This window comes from Scardinius erythrophthalmus (genome assembly GCF_964197995.2).
Source record: "Scardinius erythrophthalmus genome assembly, chromosome: 17".
Taxonomy (NCBI): Eukaryota; Metazoa; Chordata; class Actinopteri; order Cypriniformes; family Leuciscidae; genus Scardinius; species Scardinius erythrophthalmus.
This window is the reverse complement of record NC_138237.1, coordinates 23750204-23770453: the sequence shown is the minus strand read 5'-3', so window position 1 is coordinate 23770453 and position 20250 is coordinate 23750204. Positions and strand designations below refer to the sequence as shown.

The 20250-nt window shown below is 37.6% G+C and overlaps 1 protein-coding gene across 1 annotated transcript; it reads left to right on the top strand.

The window, feature by feature from the left end:
* Positions 1-100: 100 nt before the first annotated feature.
* rgs14b (regulator of G protein signaling 14b) lies at positions 101-12565 on the top strand. The gene is made up of 15 exons (XM_081390459.1): positions 101-263; positions 881-902; positions 5061-5230; positions 6198-6290; positions 6394-6537; positions 7853-8044; positions 8120-8237; positions 8357-8400; positions 8483-8674; positions 8771-8847; positions 9270-9396; positions 9895-9970; positions 10322-10374; positions 10466-10568; positions 10677-12565. The coding sequence occupies exons 1-15, from the start codon at positions 219-221 to the stop codon at positions 10940-10942; spliced, it is 1722 nt and encodes a 573-aa protein (XP_081246585.1). The 5' UTR covers positions 101-218; the 3' UTR covers positions 10943-12565.
* Positions 12566-20250: the final 7685 nt, after the last annotated feature.

Sequence of the window (20250 nt, the reverse complement as noted above, 5' to 3'; positions counted from 1 at the left end):
ATGATGGAAGAACTGCAGCCATGGTTTCACTGTAAAAAAAAAAGTTCAAAAAAGAGCTCTGTCTGAAACATGCCCACACTTCCTCTTGCGGCATGTTACCATGGTAAGACTTCCTGCTCGAGCAGGAAGTTATATTGTGTTCAGAGCTGTCTCAAACGCACATCAGAAACAACTCACTCATGCGTTTAATAACCTAAAGTACATGTGATTCCAAGGATATGTCTCTGAAAGGGAATAACATTGAGATATCCAACGGACTTAAGGTACGTTCAAAGAGCCTGACTAAAAATGTATGTGCAGGTCTGTGTAAACACAGCGTTGTCACAGAATATGAATATGGCGATGAAAATGCATCTGTTGAGAATGAGTTGAACATTTTTTTCTCCTCAAGGAGTATTTTTTAACCATATCAGGTCAAACTATAATGTTAAAAGTTCCCTTGAACTAACTAATGTAGAGTTGCAACTACTTTCTTTTATTCAGGTGGCAAAAAAATAAAATAAAATGTTTTAGGGACTTGCTTGATTTTTTTTTCCTGTAGATCATTGAAGATGTAAGCTCTACTACATTACCCTCCGGGAATGAGACGATCAGAGAACAATAATATCAGTTAATATCCAATTTGAGGGAAAAAGAAAGCCATTTTATCTCAGATTCCAATTGTGTGTCTCGTTTTGTTGCTCGTGAGCTCTTTCACTCAGCCTTTCTGGTGCTTGTGTGTGTCTCAATCGCCTGCAGGCATTGAATCAAACACCATTTTTTACCAAGAAATGTGTACTTCAACTCATACCACAGATGAATGTATGCCATGATTCAACATACATATTTTTGATTGGTATAATTATAACTCTGATCGATATCATTATATTTTCTCCTACAGACACTGGCAGTATCAGATGGAGGTAAGTTATTCATTAATCATGTTTTTTTTAGAGGAGATGGAGGATGAACGATATGTTCTCCCCCATCTACGGCATCAGGGGTCAGAAGGTCAGAAGTCCGTGCGGCCATGTGTTTTTATACTTTATCCACATGGTCGGCGAACAGTTCTAATGCAGTCATACCTCTGGGTTTATCACTTTATCAGTGACCTGTTTACATCCGGTTTTGGGGGTGGGGGTGTAACCACATCAGTTTCTCTCTCTGTTCAAGTGTCATTGTGAGACAGAGAGATTGGGAGAGAAAAACAGGTGGGTAGGCAGAAAGTCAGACAGACAGACAGAGGTATAGAAAGTCATGTGACTGTCTGGAATTGAAGACAATCATCGATCGCACCAGTATAATCATCAAGCGTCTGATGCTAGTCATTCATAAAGTGTGACTCGAACTCATGCTTGGGAAATTCCTCTACTGCACATCAGAGCCACAAAAACAAGTGACGAGTGAAGTGTCGGAATAAAGGAAGAGAACTGTAAAAAGTGTCATCAACAGATTTTGGGTTGAGACAGTTTAGCAGCGCACAAACGTTAATGGTGTCATATTGACGAGCTCTTTCTTTAGCATGTCTCACACATTCCCGCAGCCTGCATGAGGAAAGACAAAACAGGGCTAAATCAGCTCATGCGTCCTTTGACAAAAGATTCACTGACTGACATGTTTATACACTGGATTTTATTTTCACGGTTTTATGTGCTGTGCTTTTGAATTGACTTCACATTCAAACGGAAAAGTGTTTAGAGCCTAAAACAAGATGACCCGAAGAACTGTGCAAAAAATAATTCAGCACTGATGCTCGTTTTTTTGCATTATATCAAAAAAATATTTGCTGCAATATATTAAAAAAAAAACATTTTTCAGATAAAATGGGACAGATCAACAGCAAAAATGGGATTGCTATGAATTTAAATTTGTAGCATGTATATAAACATTTTATGTTTACAAAAATTATTATATAATTTCAAAGAATATGACAAAGAAGCACTTAATTGCATATTAATTGCAATTAAATGAACATTTATTATAGTTTAAATTGATATTAAATGCAATTAGAGTTATCTTTATATGTAATATAAGTAATTTCTTCTATTATCATTGAAATGTGGTTCAAGTGTTCTTTCAAATGTACTGAAAAGCATTTATGGTAAACTAAAATATATTTTAATGTAATTTCTTTTAAAACTATTTAAATATTTGTAATCACACAATTGAAATAATGTAGCTGCTGCAATTTAATACATATAAAATATATTAACTTTAAATGTAGGCGAATATAGAATAACACTACAATTAAAATGATAATCAAGTATTTTACATATGCTTTAGTATGCTAGTCAACACATCAGAATAAGTGTACTTATACAAAAGATTATTAAACAAAAGATCATTAAAATTTTAAATATATGGTAACGCTTTAGAATACTGTTCCTTCATTAATGATTACCTACACAGGAACAAATGAGTAACACACTATTACCATTCTAGTAACTACTATTAACTAACAAGAAACTTTTAGATGAACAAATTAGCAATCATAGCGCTCAGTCGAATGTGGTAATTCACTATTAGCTAATCAGTAACTACTATTTTTTTCCATACCTCCCAGAGAACTATACAGGTTCATAATTAACATGAATAATGCATAATTATAATAAAAGGTAACGGTAACCCACCAGTAATGATCAAAGTGTTACATCTTTCTTAAGAAACTACTAATTATTTGGATCAGTATTCTAAAGTGAAAAACATAACTTCCTAATATTGACTGAAGTCATTGTTAGCTTTTGAGATTTTTGTAAGATTTTGAATAGTAATTCCTTCCGATGGATTTGGTAACACTCTAGTCATTACTAGTGTGTTCCCATGATCTTCACTTCACTATGATCCAAATAATTAGTAGTCATTACTATAACTATCTTGACTATATGACTGTGTTATATGACTATAACACACTTGAGTCATAACTATCCAAAACCTTACAAAAACCTCAGAAGCTTACAATAACTTCAGTCAATATTAGGTAGTTATCAAGCTTTTCACTTTAGAATACTGATCCAAATTATTAGTAGTTCCTTTAGAAGCATGTAGCAACACTTGATTAATTACTAATGGGTTACCATTACCTTATGTTATACATTATGCATTATTCATTTTAATTATGAACCTGTATAGTAGTTCTCTGGGAGGAATGGAAAAAATAGTTACTGATTAGCTAATAGTGAACTACCAGTTTTCTGTTAGTTAGTAGCAGTTACTAGAATGTTAATAGTGCGTTACTCATTTGTTTCTGTGTAGTTCTTTATTAAGTGTCACAGGTGGGACGGTCATATATATTTAGAACAATAATATCTTAGTAAAAACCTAAAGTAATTTTGACAAACTGTATATCATTTGAAAGCTTACAATCTCTAGTTTTCATAGAAATTGCTGTTTTTTAAAATAAATTACAGAGGAGCAGTAATTTATCAATTTGCAACAAGAATATTTCATATTCATTAGGCGTGTTTAGGCCTTTATTTTGAAATAGAAATAAACATGAAAAATCATGAAAGATTGGTAGAAACATCAGTTTGTTTTCATGCCAAGAGTTCAAAAGATAACACCAATTAAATTTTATGAGAAAATTAGGTCTGAAAATGTTTTGAATATATAGAAAAATATTATGGATTCTTGATTTGTGATGTGGCAGCGAGCTATAACGCACATGTGCTCTTTTTATGTTTATTAGAGGTTGAAATCAAATCAAATACTGCCAAACCACCCATACTATTTCTGAATAGGATGTATACTTCATAAAATGTATGAAATTATGGAAAGACATGGTTCAGATCACTCAAAACATATATGAAAATGGAGGCGCCCTTATATGGTCAGTAAGGAAGCTTGGCTGTCCATCTAGTGAAAAAGTTTGGTACTGCACCCAAATTAAATCTTACTGAAAGCTCATTTTTTTGAGATATCAGCCTAAAATTTGGACCACAACTTGTTTAGATTTTTGGCATTTTAGAGTAAAATATATTTTGTAATATATATATTTTATATAAAATATAAATAATTATATTTTTACATTGTACATTTTCATAAACTCAAACTTATATAACTTTTTTTCTGTTTCACTTTCATAATGTATTTCACTTCTACAATAATCTGGCAAATGTCTTCTTTAAAACAAGACCAACCAAATGTCTATATTCCAAAGCATTCTTGAAAAGTATGTAAAGTAAAACTTTTTATTTGTGATGAATATAAAGTACTTAAAAGTGTTCTTAAGTTAAGAAGAAGAAGTCATACAAGTGTACTCTCTTTAAGAACTATTAAGTGGCTTTTTATTTCCTTGCAATTTCCTGCAAGTACAGTTTTTTTTTTTAAATATAGGCTACTTTTAAGATTTGAAGTACACAAATAAAATGAAGTGCACTTATTTTTCATGGTTCATGTTTGCTCAATAGTAGGCTATATTTAATGACTTATAGTATAATCCACTTTACCTAAAAGTTCATGTCAAACTTTATCTAGTTAGGTAAAGTGGGTCAAAATTTGCATACTTATGCACTATTCTATGTCACTTATGTCATGTAGTATAAATATAGAGAGTATTGTGTTCACACTGAAAATTCCAAGTGGAAAAAGTGCACTTTAAATACGTGGATAATGCACTTAATTAACCGAAAAAACGAAGTGTGGAATGTTGGGCCCTGTCCCAAATGGCACACTTCATATGTACTTTGTCTTGTGGACTTACAATGGCTCAAGAGCACCCCTTTTTAGTCGATATGCGCCCTTGATGCGCACTTTTGCCGACTCTGCAGCAGACGTCTACCCGACAGTCAAAGCGGCATTACGTCACAAAAGTGCGGACTCAGAAGAAAACAGCGAGTTCACACTTCACGCACTCAACTGTTGCAGGTTTAATTACATAGCGTAGGGGGACGGGCTATTAAATTCCGATGTTGATGAATGACAAAATAACCTTAAAAAGTTCACTGCAGAGCTGAGTACATAAGTACATAGTGTGTAGTGCGTCATTTGGGACACAACTGTCAACAGACCCTCACAATACACAGAAATACTTTATGTTCAAATGCCAGTGCTTCTCAACATCCTCTCCGTCTCGTGGGTGTTAGAACTGAATGTGCTGGAGACCGATGAGCGCACAACGCCACAGTACTCCAGCAGTAACTCCAGTCTGCCCACCGTGCCCAGTGAAGGGACCAGAGGTGTGGGTCAGGTGGCCAGCTGGGCCGTCAGCTTCGAGAGGCTGCTGGAGGACCCCATGGGCGTACGCTACTTCACGGTGAGTGAACTAAACAAGTGTCATTCAAAAGAGTGAATATTTCTGGCCATAAAGAAGCACATCAAAATCAGAAAAAATACACAGATGAATGGGCTTTAGGGGAAGATATTGATTAGCTTACTGTGTTGGTTATTTTCACTAATGAATCTTCTAAAAAGCACTTGAGTTTACTGGGTGGGAAGGTTGCTGAATGATCTACTAACTTCTAATATTGTCAATTTAGTGCATTAAAAGCAATGCATTGGACCAATTCAAAGTTAAAGCACCACTTCTCCTACAGGCAACTCAAGTAATATTGACATAAGTGTGATTAATTGCAATTAATTAATCAGCAAATCATGCAATTAATTTGATTAATATAGATTTAATCGAAAGACAGCCCTAAAAACGGGTAATGTCTTACTCGGCAGAGAAAAGCAGAAGCGGTGTCCTAGAAATAAGCCTTCGCTTCTAGTTTCTCAGTGTACACGTCATATACTTCTGCACTTATTCACTTCGTAATAAACAGATTTTCGTAGAGAGATGCTGCCATGTTGCTTGACGCTCTCATTTGTTTACCGACCACGCAGAGCAAGCAACTCAACCCCAATTCATTGTGAAATGTGTAAAATCAGAAAAAAAAACAGGAGGTGAGGAGGAAAACAGCCCACGGTATGAGTCACTGTAATTATAGGTAAATGAGGAGGTGTGGAGAATGTTTCAGAAGGGAGGCTGGAAGAGAGTTTGTGGGGGGGGGAGGAAACATTTGGGTTTTTAGGTGAGAGAGCTCTGAGATGGATAAACCTCTGTGAATTCCTCATTTGGTGGCCAACAGAGATACCAGCCAGAACCAGAAATTAAATTGTCTAAATTGTCTTGTTTTTAATAATAATACAGGTGATAGCAATTATCATGCCCACCGACACATGCAGTTCATCCAGATTTGAGGCATATTCTTAGCGTTACATTTTGTCTGTATGCACCAAAGGCATTTCTGAAATCTGAGGTCAGTGCTGAGAACATCTTATTCTGGCTGGCGTGTGAAAAGTTTCGCAAGATACCTGCCTATCAATCAGAGCAGGTAAATCTCCGTATTGTATATCTAACCACTATTTTATCACTGTTTCTTTTCCTTTCTAATTCCTACAGAAAATGTAAAAATTACATTTGTTTTCTTACCCTAGCTCAAGAGAGAGGCGTTGTCAATTTATAACAGCTTCCTGTCCAGCAACGCAACTTCTCCCATTAACATAGATGACAGGGTACGAGTCGAGGAGAAAGATGTTCAAAACCCTCATGCTGAAATCTTTCAAAAAGCCCAACAACAGGTATGTGACATCATATCAGGTAGAAATGTCGATTGAAATAGATTTCAAGAGCATTTCATTGATAAGAATAGAGTGTAAGGAGGATTGACCTGGATGAGGTAGATCTGCTTCGCTGGCATGAGGCCTAATGTTGAAACATGCTCAGAATTACAGAGATATTAGGATACATGCCGCTTCAAGGTTGAGAGAACCCCGTAGCAGATCTAGACAGGTGGTTCTGGGGTGGAGGAGGGCCAAAAAAATGAATTGTCATTGTGCACATAAGCTACTGAGTGGAATGTGTATTAAAATAGCCCCACATCATCACATAGCCTTCACCATACCTAGAGATTGGCATGGAGTACTTTCCATAAGATCATCTCTCAATGCAAATCAAACCAGCTATTAGGCTAACTGAAATAAAACCATGCCAATCTCTAGGTATGGTGAAGGCTATGTGATGATGTGGGGCTATTTTAATTCCAAAGGCCAAGGGAACTTTATCAGGATGCATAGTATCCTGGATCCATGAAGTAACTGGCCTTTAAAAATAAAAATCTGCCTGCCTCTATGAGAATTTAACATAGGGGTGTCCAGACTTATGCACCCTGTATTTTAAGGAAGAACATTTATTTATTTACGATACATTATTCATTCACAAAGAAAATTGGTGTCCTTAAAGGTTGGATTTTTCCTAATTTTTTAAATTAAGGCATTAAGTTCAATTTCCAAAAGATGATTTTTTATTCCTCTTTTTAGTCAACTTTAGCATGGGTGTCTAAACTTATGCATAGCACTGTATATACACAGGGTTTCAAGAAAAATAGTTTAGGAGCCTCTGCTCATGACAGTGCATCCCAAGTGCATAAAGCGTTCCATGTACATGGTTAGTGATGCAATAATATAAACTAGAGCATTCCCATTATAATCAGCAAAGTTGTCTTCACTGCAAGAAGGCACCGTATTAAGTGTCTTTTTCAATCAATTTCAAATGCTTTTAGCCTCAACAACAAATTAGTAGATTTTTGCATCTGTCAAACAAGCAGGGGGAAAAAACTGACACTGGATGCTATTGTAGTTTTGCCCATTTGTGTGGTGTAAGAACAAAGATATGTGTCATATTGAATTAGTTGGCATTCGTGACGAAGACGTATTTGTTGTGTCATGTGGTAAGGCAAACCACTTTAGTTTAAGACCATACAGCAATCATAACTCAATTATCCAGAGCTACTAAAAGCAATCAACTCAAAAGCAAAGAGCCCATCCTGCTTTGACTCCCTCTTGAGCAGAAGCGTCCTTCTTACCTAAACTCTCCATTCTCTCTTCCCCCTTTCAGATCTTTAAACTGATGAAGTTTGACAGCTACACTCGTTTCGTGCGCTCACAGCTCTATCAAAGCTGCATGCTAGCTAATGTGGAGGGCAGGCCTCTGCCAGGGCTGGACCCTCGTGGCAAACCCCTCACGTCAACGAAACACACCAGCAGCACTTCACCCAGAGAGCAAGTCAAGTTCGATAAAACTAAGGAGGTAACTTGATATCTCAATGTAAAATGACTGTATTTGATCTTAATAAGAGATTTATATGAGTTTGTTGTTTTCCAGAGGTTAAAGGCGAAGACAAGTACACCAGAGACTGATGATGTGGTAGAGAGAAGGAAGGTCAATCTGCAAGGCATTATAGGAAAAGACAAACGCAAAGAGAAGAGAGGGTCCTGGGGAGGTGATTTTATGATGTCAAAACCACCTAACCCACACAGGGTTTAAATAAAGGGCAAATTGAACTAATAATAGGTTTTTAGACATCTAATAAAATCTCTGTTCTCTATTGGCCATTTCCAGAATCCCCTATCAGCTTCAAGACTGGACTTGTGAAGAGTTCAGAGGTAACTTGCTACAAAGTCTGTAGATACCAGCATTATACAATGCCATACCAGTACTGGTATCAACACATATCTGTTGTTGCAGGTTGAGAAATTAGTGGCACGCTCTGCAGACGGAGGGGTTGATAAGTATTGCTGTGTCTTCCTGCCCGATGGTACGGCATCTCTGACCCCGGCCCGACCTGGTGTCACCGTCCGCAAAATGCTCACTGGCGTATGTGAAAAAAGAGGCCTTCCTCTGTCAGACATCATTATTTATCTACAAGGCAAAGACAAAGTAAGAAGTGCAGAACATTTACATGTACATTACTAGGCAAGATGTCTTTATATGAATTTTTTTTTATTGTGATCTCCCGTTGTGTGTCACATATAGCAACCGCTGTCATTGGACCAGGACAGCTCTGTGCTGAAGGATCAGCAGGTGTTTTTGGAACTGAGGGTCACATTTGCGTGAGTGTTGTGCAAAAAAAGTCACCCAAAAATGAAAATTCTGACATCATTTACTCATCCACATGTCGTTCCAAACCTGTATGCGTTTCTTTCTTCTGTGGAACACAAAAGAAGATATTTAGAAGAATGTTGGTAACCAAGCAGTTTTGGTTGGATTCCATTATGTTTTTTGTCCATAAAATTAAAGTCAATGGGAACCGAAATTGTTTAGTTACCAGCATTCATAAAAAACTAAAAAAAAAAAAACTTCTTATGTGTTCCACAGAAGAAAAAACATCAGATTTGATACAACATGAGTAAATGTGAGTAAATGATCACAGACTTTTCATTTATGGATGGCCAGTTCCTTTAAATGCAAACAATCAGTCTGAATTGCCTGTTGTCACCAGGTGTTAATATGTGCTTGTGTGTTTCTCGTACAGGGTAAAGGTAGCATTCGCAGGTAAGACGGTAGCTGTTGTGGTGAAGTCAAATAAGACCCTGCAGGACGCCCTAGCGACGATGCTTAACAAATACCGCCTCAGGGCACAGGACGCCACTGTTACCATGGTGAGGGGGAGGTCTAGATTGGCCAGAACAAGTATTTCGTTCTTTGTTGAAACTAACAGTTTGACCTTTTTTGATGGACCACAAGATTACAGGGAGACATTCACAGATTTTCCCGTTTCTCTTGTTATTAAACTGCAGCTGCAAAAGTAGGACAGTGCCAGTACTAAAAAATCATTTAATGTTTTATGTTCATCAAAACCCTTACACACAGCAACATGAAAAACTCAATACAGTCAATATGCAGAGGAAACCTCCACATGCTTTTTAGTATTCTTCATAGTAATTTACGGTAACATCAATAAAAAAAAAACCAAAGTAACAAAGAAGTGACCCCTAGTGACCAAACTTCATGCTATTTAGACATACTAAATGCTAATAAATCTACTTGTCATACAATCCTAATTACTAAATATTATTAGAAATGACATTGATCTGTCTATATCAACATTTGCATTACATCAGCCATGTGCTCACATGTTTTCTGTCCTCTGTTTTCAGAGTGGAAGCGGACAGATAATAAGTATGAACACAGCTGTCACCTCTCTGGCCAATAAGACACTAATTCTAGATAAACGTATGTACAAATTCTATTTTAAATTCTACATCTTGCAGGTTTCATTTTGAACTACTGAACGGATAGATAGATAGATAGATAGATAGATAGATAGATAGATAGATAGATAGATAGATAGATAGATAGATAGATAGATAGATAGATAGATAGATAGATAGATAGATAGATAGATAGATAGATAGATAGATACATAGATAGATAGACAGACAGACATAGATATATACCGTAGATAGACATAGATATATAGACAGATTGATTTATTCTTACTCTCTGGAATCAGTCTTCTTTAAAGGTACAGTTCACCCTAAAATAAAAATTCTAAACTGTTGATCAATCTAATCACTCTTGCAGGTGTTGATCAAGCCAGCGGCTTAAAAGGGAGCGTCTCACCTACTTCATTACAAGTGAGTCTACAGCTTTAGAACAGCGTATCTCAATATCTTAATAATCTTCAGTCCTTCTCTGAGGTATAACCTCTCCTGCATCTGTCACCAGGATCGGAGAGGTGGTGTGGATGCAAACATGTTCCCTCCAGTGAATTCTCGATCAAATGCCCGACAGAAGAACCCTGGATTGAGGAGAACCTATGACATGGAGGGTAAATGATGATTACCTCGTTTCTATTCGCTGGTCTTTATAGTACCGTAGAACACAACCTGCTTATCTAGATGTCTCTATCTAAATGTGCTTATCTCGGGACTTTCAGGTTTGGTGGAGTTGTTAAACCGAGCACAGACCTGCAGTGCTGATGATCAGCGAGGTCTCCTGAAGAAAGAACATCTAATGCTGCCTCAGTTCCTTCAGTTACCCCTGGAGGAGGCTGAGGAGGCTGAGAACAACAGATCGCTGGAGGAGTCCTGCTCCAGTATGGGGTCTCTTGAAGTGGATTCTCCTGCAGGACAATCAGACACATTAGGGGAGGGACCATCTGAGAGCCAGTGCTTAAACCCAGCCCGAGAAACTGTGGTGTGAGCTTAATGGACCTGTTACATCCTTTGCTTCAATGATCAGTCACACCGGAACACGAAGAATAGAGAATAATGTTTCAGGGAAGTGAATGTGACGGTCTTTAACGATGGACACTTGTTATTAGGATTATACTTTTTTTGATAAAAGCAGTTGCTACGAAATATTGTTTACAGTAGATGTGATTCTGCACATGTTAATGTCTAGCTGCTTGTATTTATTTCTAATTGATTCACATAACAAAAATACATTCTATCTGTTTTAATGAAGACATACATTGCGTAATTCCCTTAAAGGTTTCATTGAGGTTTTCAAAACCATTCGAAATTGGTATTTGGGAACACTTTATTATGTACACTTTACTACATTAAGTTGATGCGTTAGTTATCATGAACGAGCAATTAAAGCAATTAAAGCACCTATTAGTTTTTCAGGTCTTTAATGACTTTAACAAATCCATTTATGGGAAACAGGTTATTTTCAATAAAAAAAGGACAAGACTTTTTCCATTGTGACTTGATCGGATAATAAAAGTAAGACATACTTAAGACATACTTCAATAAAAGTATGAAGTCAGGCCTCCTGAAGAAATACCTTCTAGTGAATACTTGTGACTAGAGTATGAAGGCTCAAGTTCACCTTGAGTGCATCTAATGGTTCTTTTTCATCTATGGTAATATAAAATATTTTAAATCATTTGTAAATTATTGGTCAAATACATAACCGCATTAACCGTCTTGAGATATCGCGGCAACTGTGACAGTCACAGCCCTTGACTCTGTAAACCGTATAAATAATATAAAGTGGTCTTTCTTTGTATACATTTTCTGACAGTCAATCATTTTGCCCATTTTCATTGGGCAGTTCATATGGTAAAATGAAAGCTGAGTGTGTGATAGATGAACTTGTATCAGTTTTCATTTTAGAAGGGTGCAAAATATTCACAATATTTCAATATTTTTCAGCAATAAGAAGACAATCAAGTAATCAAAAAGCAAGAGTTAAACTTTTTTTTAGTCACCGGAGGGATCTAAGCACATGAAAACAGATGCCGAGCTTGCTTTTTTCCTGCTAGACAGGTAAAACATGTTTAAATGAGTTGGCGGAAGTTTTAGAATAACTAACATCCTTTACCTTTGAGTGGAATTAAATTAAGGCAGTATGGTTTTAGAGAAGTTGCATAGGCTACAGACTGTAGCCTAAAATGCTTGAATGGATATTTTGCGATTATTTATAGGTACACAATGAAACTTTTGGCCCTCTAGCGGTTAAAAAACAGAACTGCATGTATTTTGTGGAAGAACATTGTTTTGGTTGTGCTTTGGCTCTGCTTGACTGTGCGGACGAATATGGTTATCCTACAGCTCATATAACATTCACTACTACTATGCTTAATAGATATAACCAGTTAAGATGGGAGAGGATCTCAAGCTGACTAGCTGAAGACGTTACTGTAGCTATACCCATTAATAGACACGGTACTTCCTTGAAAATAAATTCCAGCACAGCGCTACGCCATAATGAAATGACCCTTCACAATAGATGATGCTTTATAATGAACTCTGTTAGAGAGCTACAAATGACAATTTATCTGTTCAATAAAATACCTTTCTGACCTGGGAAGCATTTCAGAGGTTGTTTCAAGCGATTACATTTTGTTGAAATATTATGAAGATATTAGTTTGTTTACAATAACATCTACCGATGAATTTCCACAATAAGACCATGATATACCATCAGTTTTCATTTTCGTGATGATTTCAATGGCCTAAAAGATTGATAATGACTGGGGTTCTGTGTAGAGATTCAAGACTTGAGTTTCGCTCACTCCTGGTGTGTCTTCCGAAGACATGCAACTGCCCCGGGGGTGAATAAATAGAGAATGACAGAAATGGAAGGAAGCTAAATAGAGGCAGGGACAGAGATGGCGCTAATGCATGGAGTGTATTCTGCTCGTAACCTTGATGCTGATGGTTCTCTAGAATTTAATAACACACAGAGCCAAACGCACACACATTTTCCCCTAGTGCACCTTGTCCTCGGGAAAGTCTTCATCAGGGACGTTATATTTATCTTCTCTGAATGGACAGCATGTAGCGAGGTAATCAGATTCAATCAGATGACCAGCCCCCAAGCTGAGGCACAGAAAGAAAGAGAAAAAGAGAGAGAATGAGAGGAGGGATGGGAGGGCAGGGAGAGTGAAAGAAGAGTGAAGGGAGGGAGGAGAATCTGAGAGGTGAGGATTCTGCCTTACATCACTGAGCGTGTCTTACTGAGGATACAATTGTTACTGTTCTAACTCGTATGCAAAGGTCCATTTTGTGTTGTTTCAAACAGAACTGCTGCAAGACTGTGTCTGTCCTCAATGAGTAAACACTGAAATATCAACAGGTAAGACCACTTTAACAAACTCCAATAGGTAATGTGTCTTTTATATTATCTTTTGTTATGCTAATTACAGGGTTCACACCGTATTTTTCTTTTTAGATTAATTTATGCATTGAAGAATTGTAATTATTTTAATCTGGGATGTTGATGTCATCTTAACCCTGTGTGTGTGTGTCAGAAGAAGAACAGAGTCTACACACACACACACACACACACACACACACACACACACACACACACACACACACACACACACACACACACACACACTTGTTTTTTTCATGTTGGTAACTTTCCATCAACTTCTATTGCTTTTAATACTGAGCTAATGATATTTTCTATCCCCTAACCCAACAAGTAACCCTTTTCAGTTTCATTAAGACATTATTTTGCATGTTTTTTTTTTTTTTTTTTTTATATCTGGGGTCCTGTTTACACCTGGAATTAAGATGCGTTTTGGTTGATCAGATCACAAGTTGACAAGGGAGACACATTCCTGTTTACACCTGGTGTTTTAATCCATCTCTTTTGTCCACTTTCAACCACTTGATGTCCTGATTTCTTAGAGGGAAGGGTTTATGGGTGAGTAAATGTATGGGTTTTTTCAGATCTTTCGATCAAATAGACAAAATAAGCTCACGCAATTTACATGCGACCTTAGACGATGGAAAAACAGACAGAGAGCAGCAGCTTTCATTTCTGCTCTAACAGCCGCAAGACACAACGAATGCTGTGAGTGTGTGTTAGAAAACAGGAATGGTGAGAGAACATTGTGCTTGGTACATTTTTCTTCTTCAAACCAAACTTAGGTCTTCAGCCGACAATGTTTAAATCCCGTCTGGATAGCGCTCTTCCCATAATGTTTACACATTTGGTCAGTAGGTGGATAGTAGGCGGTCTTTTGTGGCTTTCAACCACGTGAACTTCTACACTACTGGTACATTTACACGACAACAATGTAGGCCTACTAAAAATGGAAATGTTTTTCCTTTGCGTTTTTCGCATACAGATGACAATGTTTTCAAAATGAGACGAAATGATGTGAAACGATTAAAAACGCTGTATTCTACTGCCAGGACAGTAGTTGGCGATGTCACTTTGTAAAGAAACACTACGTACTAGGGATGTCCCGATACCACTTTTTCACTTCCGATACGATACCGATGCCGCAGCTTTGGCTATTTGCCGATACCGATATCAATCCGATATTTTTATTTTATTCTTGAACTAATACTACTACTAATAAAATATATGGAAGCACTTTGCTCAATTAGCCACATAAAGACATCTCACTCAAATGGAGAACAAAATCTTCTCCAGTATATAGTCCACAACAACGGTTGATAATGAAAGACTGCCACCCTTTATTCAAAAGACCTTGAGATATGTTTGGTAATTGTACCTGAATGAATTTAAAATTAATTTGCTATATTTCAAATCAATATATTTGTTTCCTTAAAATTTTAATTAACTTTAACGTTATTCTTATCTGAATTATAAATAATTTATTTCTGTATAAAATAATACTACCATTATAAAAACACATTTGATTTTCTTTTTTAATCAATGTGGAATGTGTAACTTCAAAATAAACAGATTAGTGCTTTGTTTTAGGACAAGAAATGAAAACCAATGCAATATGATGAATGTCCAAAAGATGAGATAATTTTGTCTTTTAAAGTGTGTGTGTGTGTGTGTGTGTGTGTGTGTGTGTGTGTGTGTGTGTGTGTGTGTGATTTTGGTTGGGTGACAGTTGTAGGTTACAGTTTGACAAGAGTTTACAGTTTGACAAAAGCACAATGTTGTGTTTTACACAAATATAGGCTAAGTAGGCTAAACACTTTTCGCAGTTTTAATGATGTCCTGTATGAACAAAATGACGTATGAGTATGTTTTTATGTTTCCACTGTTCGATCGCGCCCGTGCCTCTCTCTCTCTCTCTCTCTCTCTCTCTCTCTCTCTCTCTCTCTCTCTCTCTCTCTCTCTCTCTCTCTCTCTCTCTCTCTCTCTCTCTCTCTCTCTCTCTCTCTCTCTCTCTCTCTCTCTCTCTCTCTCTCTCTCTCTCTCTCTCTCTCTCTGACACACACACGAACACACACACATTCCAGCATTGCAATCTTGACATCGCAGCCTGTTCATTTTGCTGCGTTCACACCAAACGCGAATAGAGCGTCAAATCCGCGTCTAGTTCGATGCTAGAACAGTTTGAATCCATTCGCGCGTATAATGATAAAGCGAGCGTTTGAAGCGAAATAGATGCGCGTTCAGAGCTAACGGTGCGTGTCCACTGGCACGGTGCGAGCGGAGCGGAGCGAGCGTTTTCAATTCATTCCTATGGAAGTCGAGCTTCACGCTCGCACAATGCATTTTGGGATTGACAGCGGACCGGAGAAAGCGTTGAGAGCGACCGAGAGCGTCAAAAGGTTGGGCAGCCAATTGCTATGAGGTTCGGGATGTGACGTCTGTTTTGAGAGTTTAAAAATATGCAAATTGTGTCGGAGTTTATGCTGGATTTAGAGTGTAAATCATTTTGTTTACAAATTAGACGCTTTGCAGTTGTTATATAGGCTATGTTAAAGATTTTATTTTGGATGTGTTCATTGTGATTATATTGGCTGGGTTTATAAAAGTTTATAAAATTGAAAGGATATTTTTGCTTGGTGCATTTGGAAACAAAGCTTGTCTATTTCTATATGTAATCGCGTGCATCGCTGATGATTATACTGTCCGTGTGTTGAAAACAAGTAATAAAAACTCGGTGAGTGTTTTAGCGCAATTTTCTCACCACATGGGATCACAACACTAAGAGATAGTAAATCTTTTCCTGGATTTTTTTTGTGCGTTCCCGAGATTAGACCTTCCTTAACATAATGCCGAAAACCCGAAGTCTCTAGGTGGTCTGGTTGAGGAGAAGATAGAAGTGCAAGATTGGTGCGCTTTAAGACTGTAAGACGTTACAGCGTTTCCAGCGGCACTGAGCGGAGTTTTGCCGCGGTAGTGGACACGCACTGTAAGGCGGGGCTACAGAGATTAGGTGTCCCTAAAGAACCCGCATATGTCTATGCGCGTATCTAACAGTAGTTCCGCATTACATTAATTAATGTGCACGCGAGTTTTATTTATTTTTATACCGCGTATGCTCCGTGTAAATCCATGCACCGAACCGTGATGCACGAACCGAACGTACGTTCAATACGAATACACGTACCGTTCCACCCTAGGTATCGGATCAGGTATCGGATATATTTTTTTCTCCCCTCCGATATCCGATCTAGCGTTCTGGGCCAGTATCGGCACGATACCGATGCCGTGGATCGGATCGGGACATCCCTACTACGTACTATAGACTAAACACGTAATCTGCATGCCGTTTACACAACACCGTTTTCAACTAAAAACGGAAAACGTTTTATGCATTTTGACAGACCATTTACATGACAACGGTGTTTTGGAGGCCTGAAAATGCAAACTTCTGAAAACGGATTTCAAAGTGCAAGTGTTAGACAATACTGTAATCGTCTCCATGTAAACTACAAAAACGTGAATTTGTAAAAACTGTGGCGTCATGTTCAAAACGCCGCTAGCAAAACCAACAATGCAGGTTTGAGAGGTGGTGCCCCGACAAATCTCGTGAGAATCACGACTTGCTTTACGGCACGACGTCACATACATCAACAACATATGAAGCAGCCTCTATGGAAGACACTAGCACGCATTTCAGATGTGAATCATGGCAGAGTCGACGAAGAAAGCGCGGTCAGAAGAGTGCAGAGACGGTTCTGCGTGAGTGGTATTTACGACAGTAACGTTAAATACAAGTACTCTACAGCGACTCTAGAGGTCGCTGTTTGAGAAAAACAGAAACTGCATAGTGTGCCTTTAACTGTGATCGTTTTGACAACATTGTCGCCTCTACGCGAAAAAAGCAAAGGAAATACTTTTCTACCAGAAAGACTTAAAGTGCAGGTGAATGTCTGCATGGTATTTATTCCATAAAAAGTATTAACAGATGGTGAGCTACAATGATTCATGTTTAGTAGTATAGAAAAGTTCTTTGGCGTAGGCCCCATCCTTAGTCTGAATCCTGGGGATGCAGATTCGGCTAATCCTGCCTGAAGATGAAGGCAGGGGCCTACCCCTACCCCTGATGGATGGATGAACATCATCCACTGTGAACATGAAACAGAGTTCAGTGCTTATACTCCAGGTGTCAAGCAGTGATTGGCCAAGCCAATTAGTATGAATGAGTTACGTGGCATTAGAGTCTTCGTGGTAGAATTTACGCTAAAAGCTTCAGTGTTTAGTTTATCGCTGTCGTGTAAGTGTACCCTTAGACACTTACGTCTGTATTTAGCGTCTTCCAATTGTCATCCGATCAACCAAAGCGTAGCTTAATACCAGGTGTAAACAGGGTCTTGGGGACCATTAGTCAGTCATCACAATTTAGTTGATTTTAGGATTTACTATCCCTTTGGTGATAATTGGCCCTACAATATAGCCAAACACCACAGCTGTACTCTACTTCCCACAGTGTTCATTCAAATTAGCCATTAGCCAATATAATCATATGGTGTGTATATATTACTACAGAATTTATATAATTTTGCTTGTTAAATTGATCTTAGTTTTAATTCTTTTTAAAATATGAATCTGTTAAACAACCAAAGGCTTGGCTGATATAGTTAAGTGGTCAAAAGATACTTATTAGAATAAGTTGTGCAGAGAGGTGTTTGGTGTTGTTGTTACAGTATATCTGACAGTCCTGCATGACCAGTCACAAGAAAGAAGGACAATATGAATCATGAATGAATGAATTGTTCATGATGCGATCTATAACATGCATTTAGAAAATAGAATACGGAGACTAAAAACACTGACACTAAAGACACTGCCCAAACTGCTTTACATGAATTAAGATCAATTTCAAGGAATGACTCCCATCAAACTGATTTCCTGTGATGTATTAGATTGCGATGATGATACTTCCTGATCTTCATATTTTAATAGATATCAGTTATCTGTTTACAACATTTTAAATGCTTTCAGAGTTCAGAGATCATGCACAACATGATCTGAGATTAATCTGTAGATTTAGTTCGCTTGGTTTATGGAACATAATTATTTTGACTCATCTTGATCCAGTATATTGTTCATAACACAAAGATGTAAAATACACAACAAAGACAATTTAAACAGTGCGAATGATTCAGTGTCATCAAAAGGTGAGGTCAAGCTAATCATTTTCCATCACTCAACAGCAAACTCAACAGCGTTGTTGTAACCGTTCTTAATGTTCTCCAGAACACTGTGCACAGGCATAAAAATGTACCCTTCTCTGTTTTGAAAGATGAAAAATCACATTTTGAGACAAGGGTCCCTGTAATCTAAACCCACCCCGGAGGGACACCGCCCATCACATTCTTTCGTTCATCTGTCAGGCTCCTGGTACTAGCTTGTTGCCATGGTAATGCGTCTGGAGCTGTAGAGTCCTAATTGGACTCAGTCCTGGGTGAGATTTTGGATGGCTGCTTCCATGCTTCGCTCTTATTTAGAACTATTGAATACCGATTAAGGATACTGTTTTACGGACATTCACATAATACCGAACTAAGATGCAGGGCTGAAAACGGAGGCCCTGTTTTATAATTATATATCTTTCTTCTTCTTGCTCAGTATTTGCATCTCATTTTAAAACCGTCTTTCCCTCTTGCCCTGTCTATCTATTATCTATCCATCTCTATAGCTCTATCTCGCCCTCATAGTCTCTCTCCTGCCAGCTAATACACATGCATGCAGGGTTGAGGGTTTAATGAGTCACAGTCTGCTGTCTTCTAGATGCTGACATTTGCACCAATCTCATGTTTGAGCTCAGACTCGCCTCAGCTGGTGGCCTTCTTCCAGCTGACATGACTTTTCAAGAGTCCTGCTGGGTGACATACTAGTTCCTCTAAAATTATGTGCATCCAATAACACCAATACTAAATTGTAGGCTATCAGTAGCGGCTCCTGACCGTACATTCAGATTCTGAGTCTTAGCCCTAGTTTATAATAAACATTTTGCATGCATAGAATGCCTTAATGGACTATTTATTGAATGTTGTTTTAGAATGTTAGCTAAAAGTTGTGAGAATTCTGGTTGGGAAAATAATTTCTATTCTCAGAACAAACATAAAACCAAACACAACAGAAACAAATAAAGGCTATTCCTATTAGCACGTTTAAACTTTCGTTAATTTGATATGAAGAACAGACCAACTTTACTGACCTGATGCAGACTAATGTTGTGCTGTTTTATAAACTGCTTTGTTTATAAGTCGTATTGTATTGTGCCTCCATGTTCAATCTCTGTCTATGCATTGGTCAGTATTTGAGCTACGATGTGTTTGTAATTTAAGAGCTTTGAAAGGTGTTGATGAGTCATATCAGTGAAAGGAAAACTAATCACGCAGCAAATAGATGCAGTCTAGGCTTAGTTTGCCAAATCCTGAGAATTATTAAAGGCATTTATGCAGTCGAGGTTCTGAGCAGCCAATAACAATAGAAGTTTAATCATTTCATATTATAAACAGAACACGGACAGAGATTATTTATTTGAAGCAGAGATGGCATTCATGAATGCATTTAGAAAACATCAATATTTCTACACAAGCAGTTTCAGATATGATGAGTGCAGAAAGAGAAATACCTAAGCCAGTCCCAGGCTTATTTCTGCTTCAAAAGCGTGGTGCTTTGGTAAAGTGGGTCCTTTGTGCTGTGATGATTCAGTGACACAGTATGAAGACATTGACTTCACTGCTCTGCTCCAGATTCTGAGAACTTAAATGGTTTCTTAAAGAGTCCATATTATGCCCTTTTACAAAGTGTTGATTTTGGGGTTTAATACTTGAAAGTTACTTTTTTTTTTCTACATATTTTAGATTGTTGCA

What these genes read in the sequence shown, in the direction of transcription:
- rgs14b (XM_081390459.1), top strand. Translation starts at nt 219, where the DNA reads ATGTCTCTGAAAGGGAATAACATTGAGATATCCAACGGACTTAAG. An exon ending in AGATATCCAACGGACTTAAG is followed by an intron (nt 264 to 880) that starts GTACGTTCAAAG and finishes TTTCTCCTACAG; the next exon opens with ACACTGGCAGTATCAGATGG. An exon ending in TTCAAAAAGCCCAACAACAG is followed by an intron (nt 6,538 to 7,852) that starts GTATGTGACATC and finishes TCCCCCTTTCAG; the next exon opens with ATCTTTAAACTGATGAAGTT.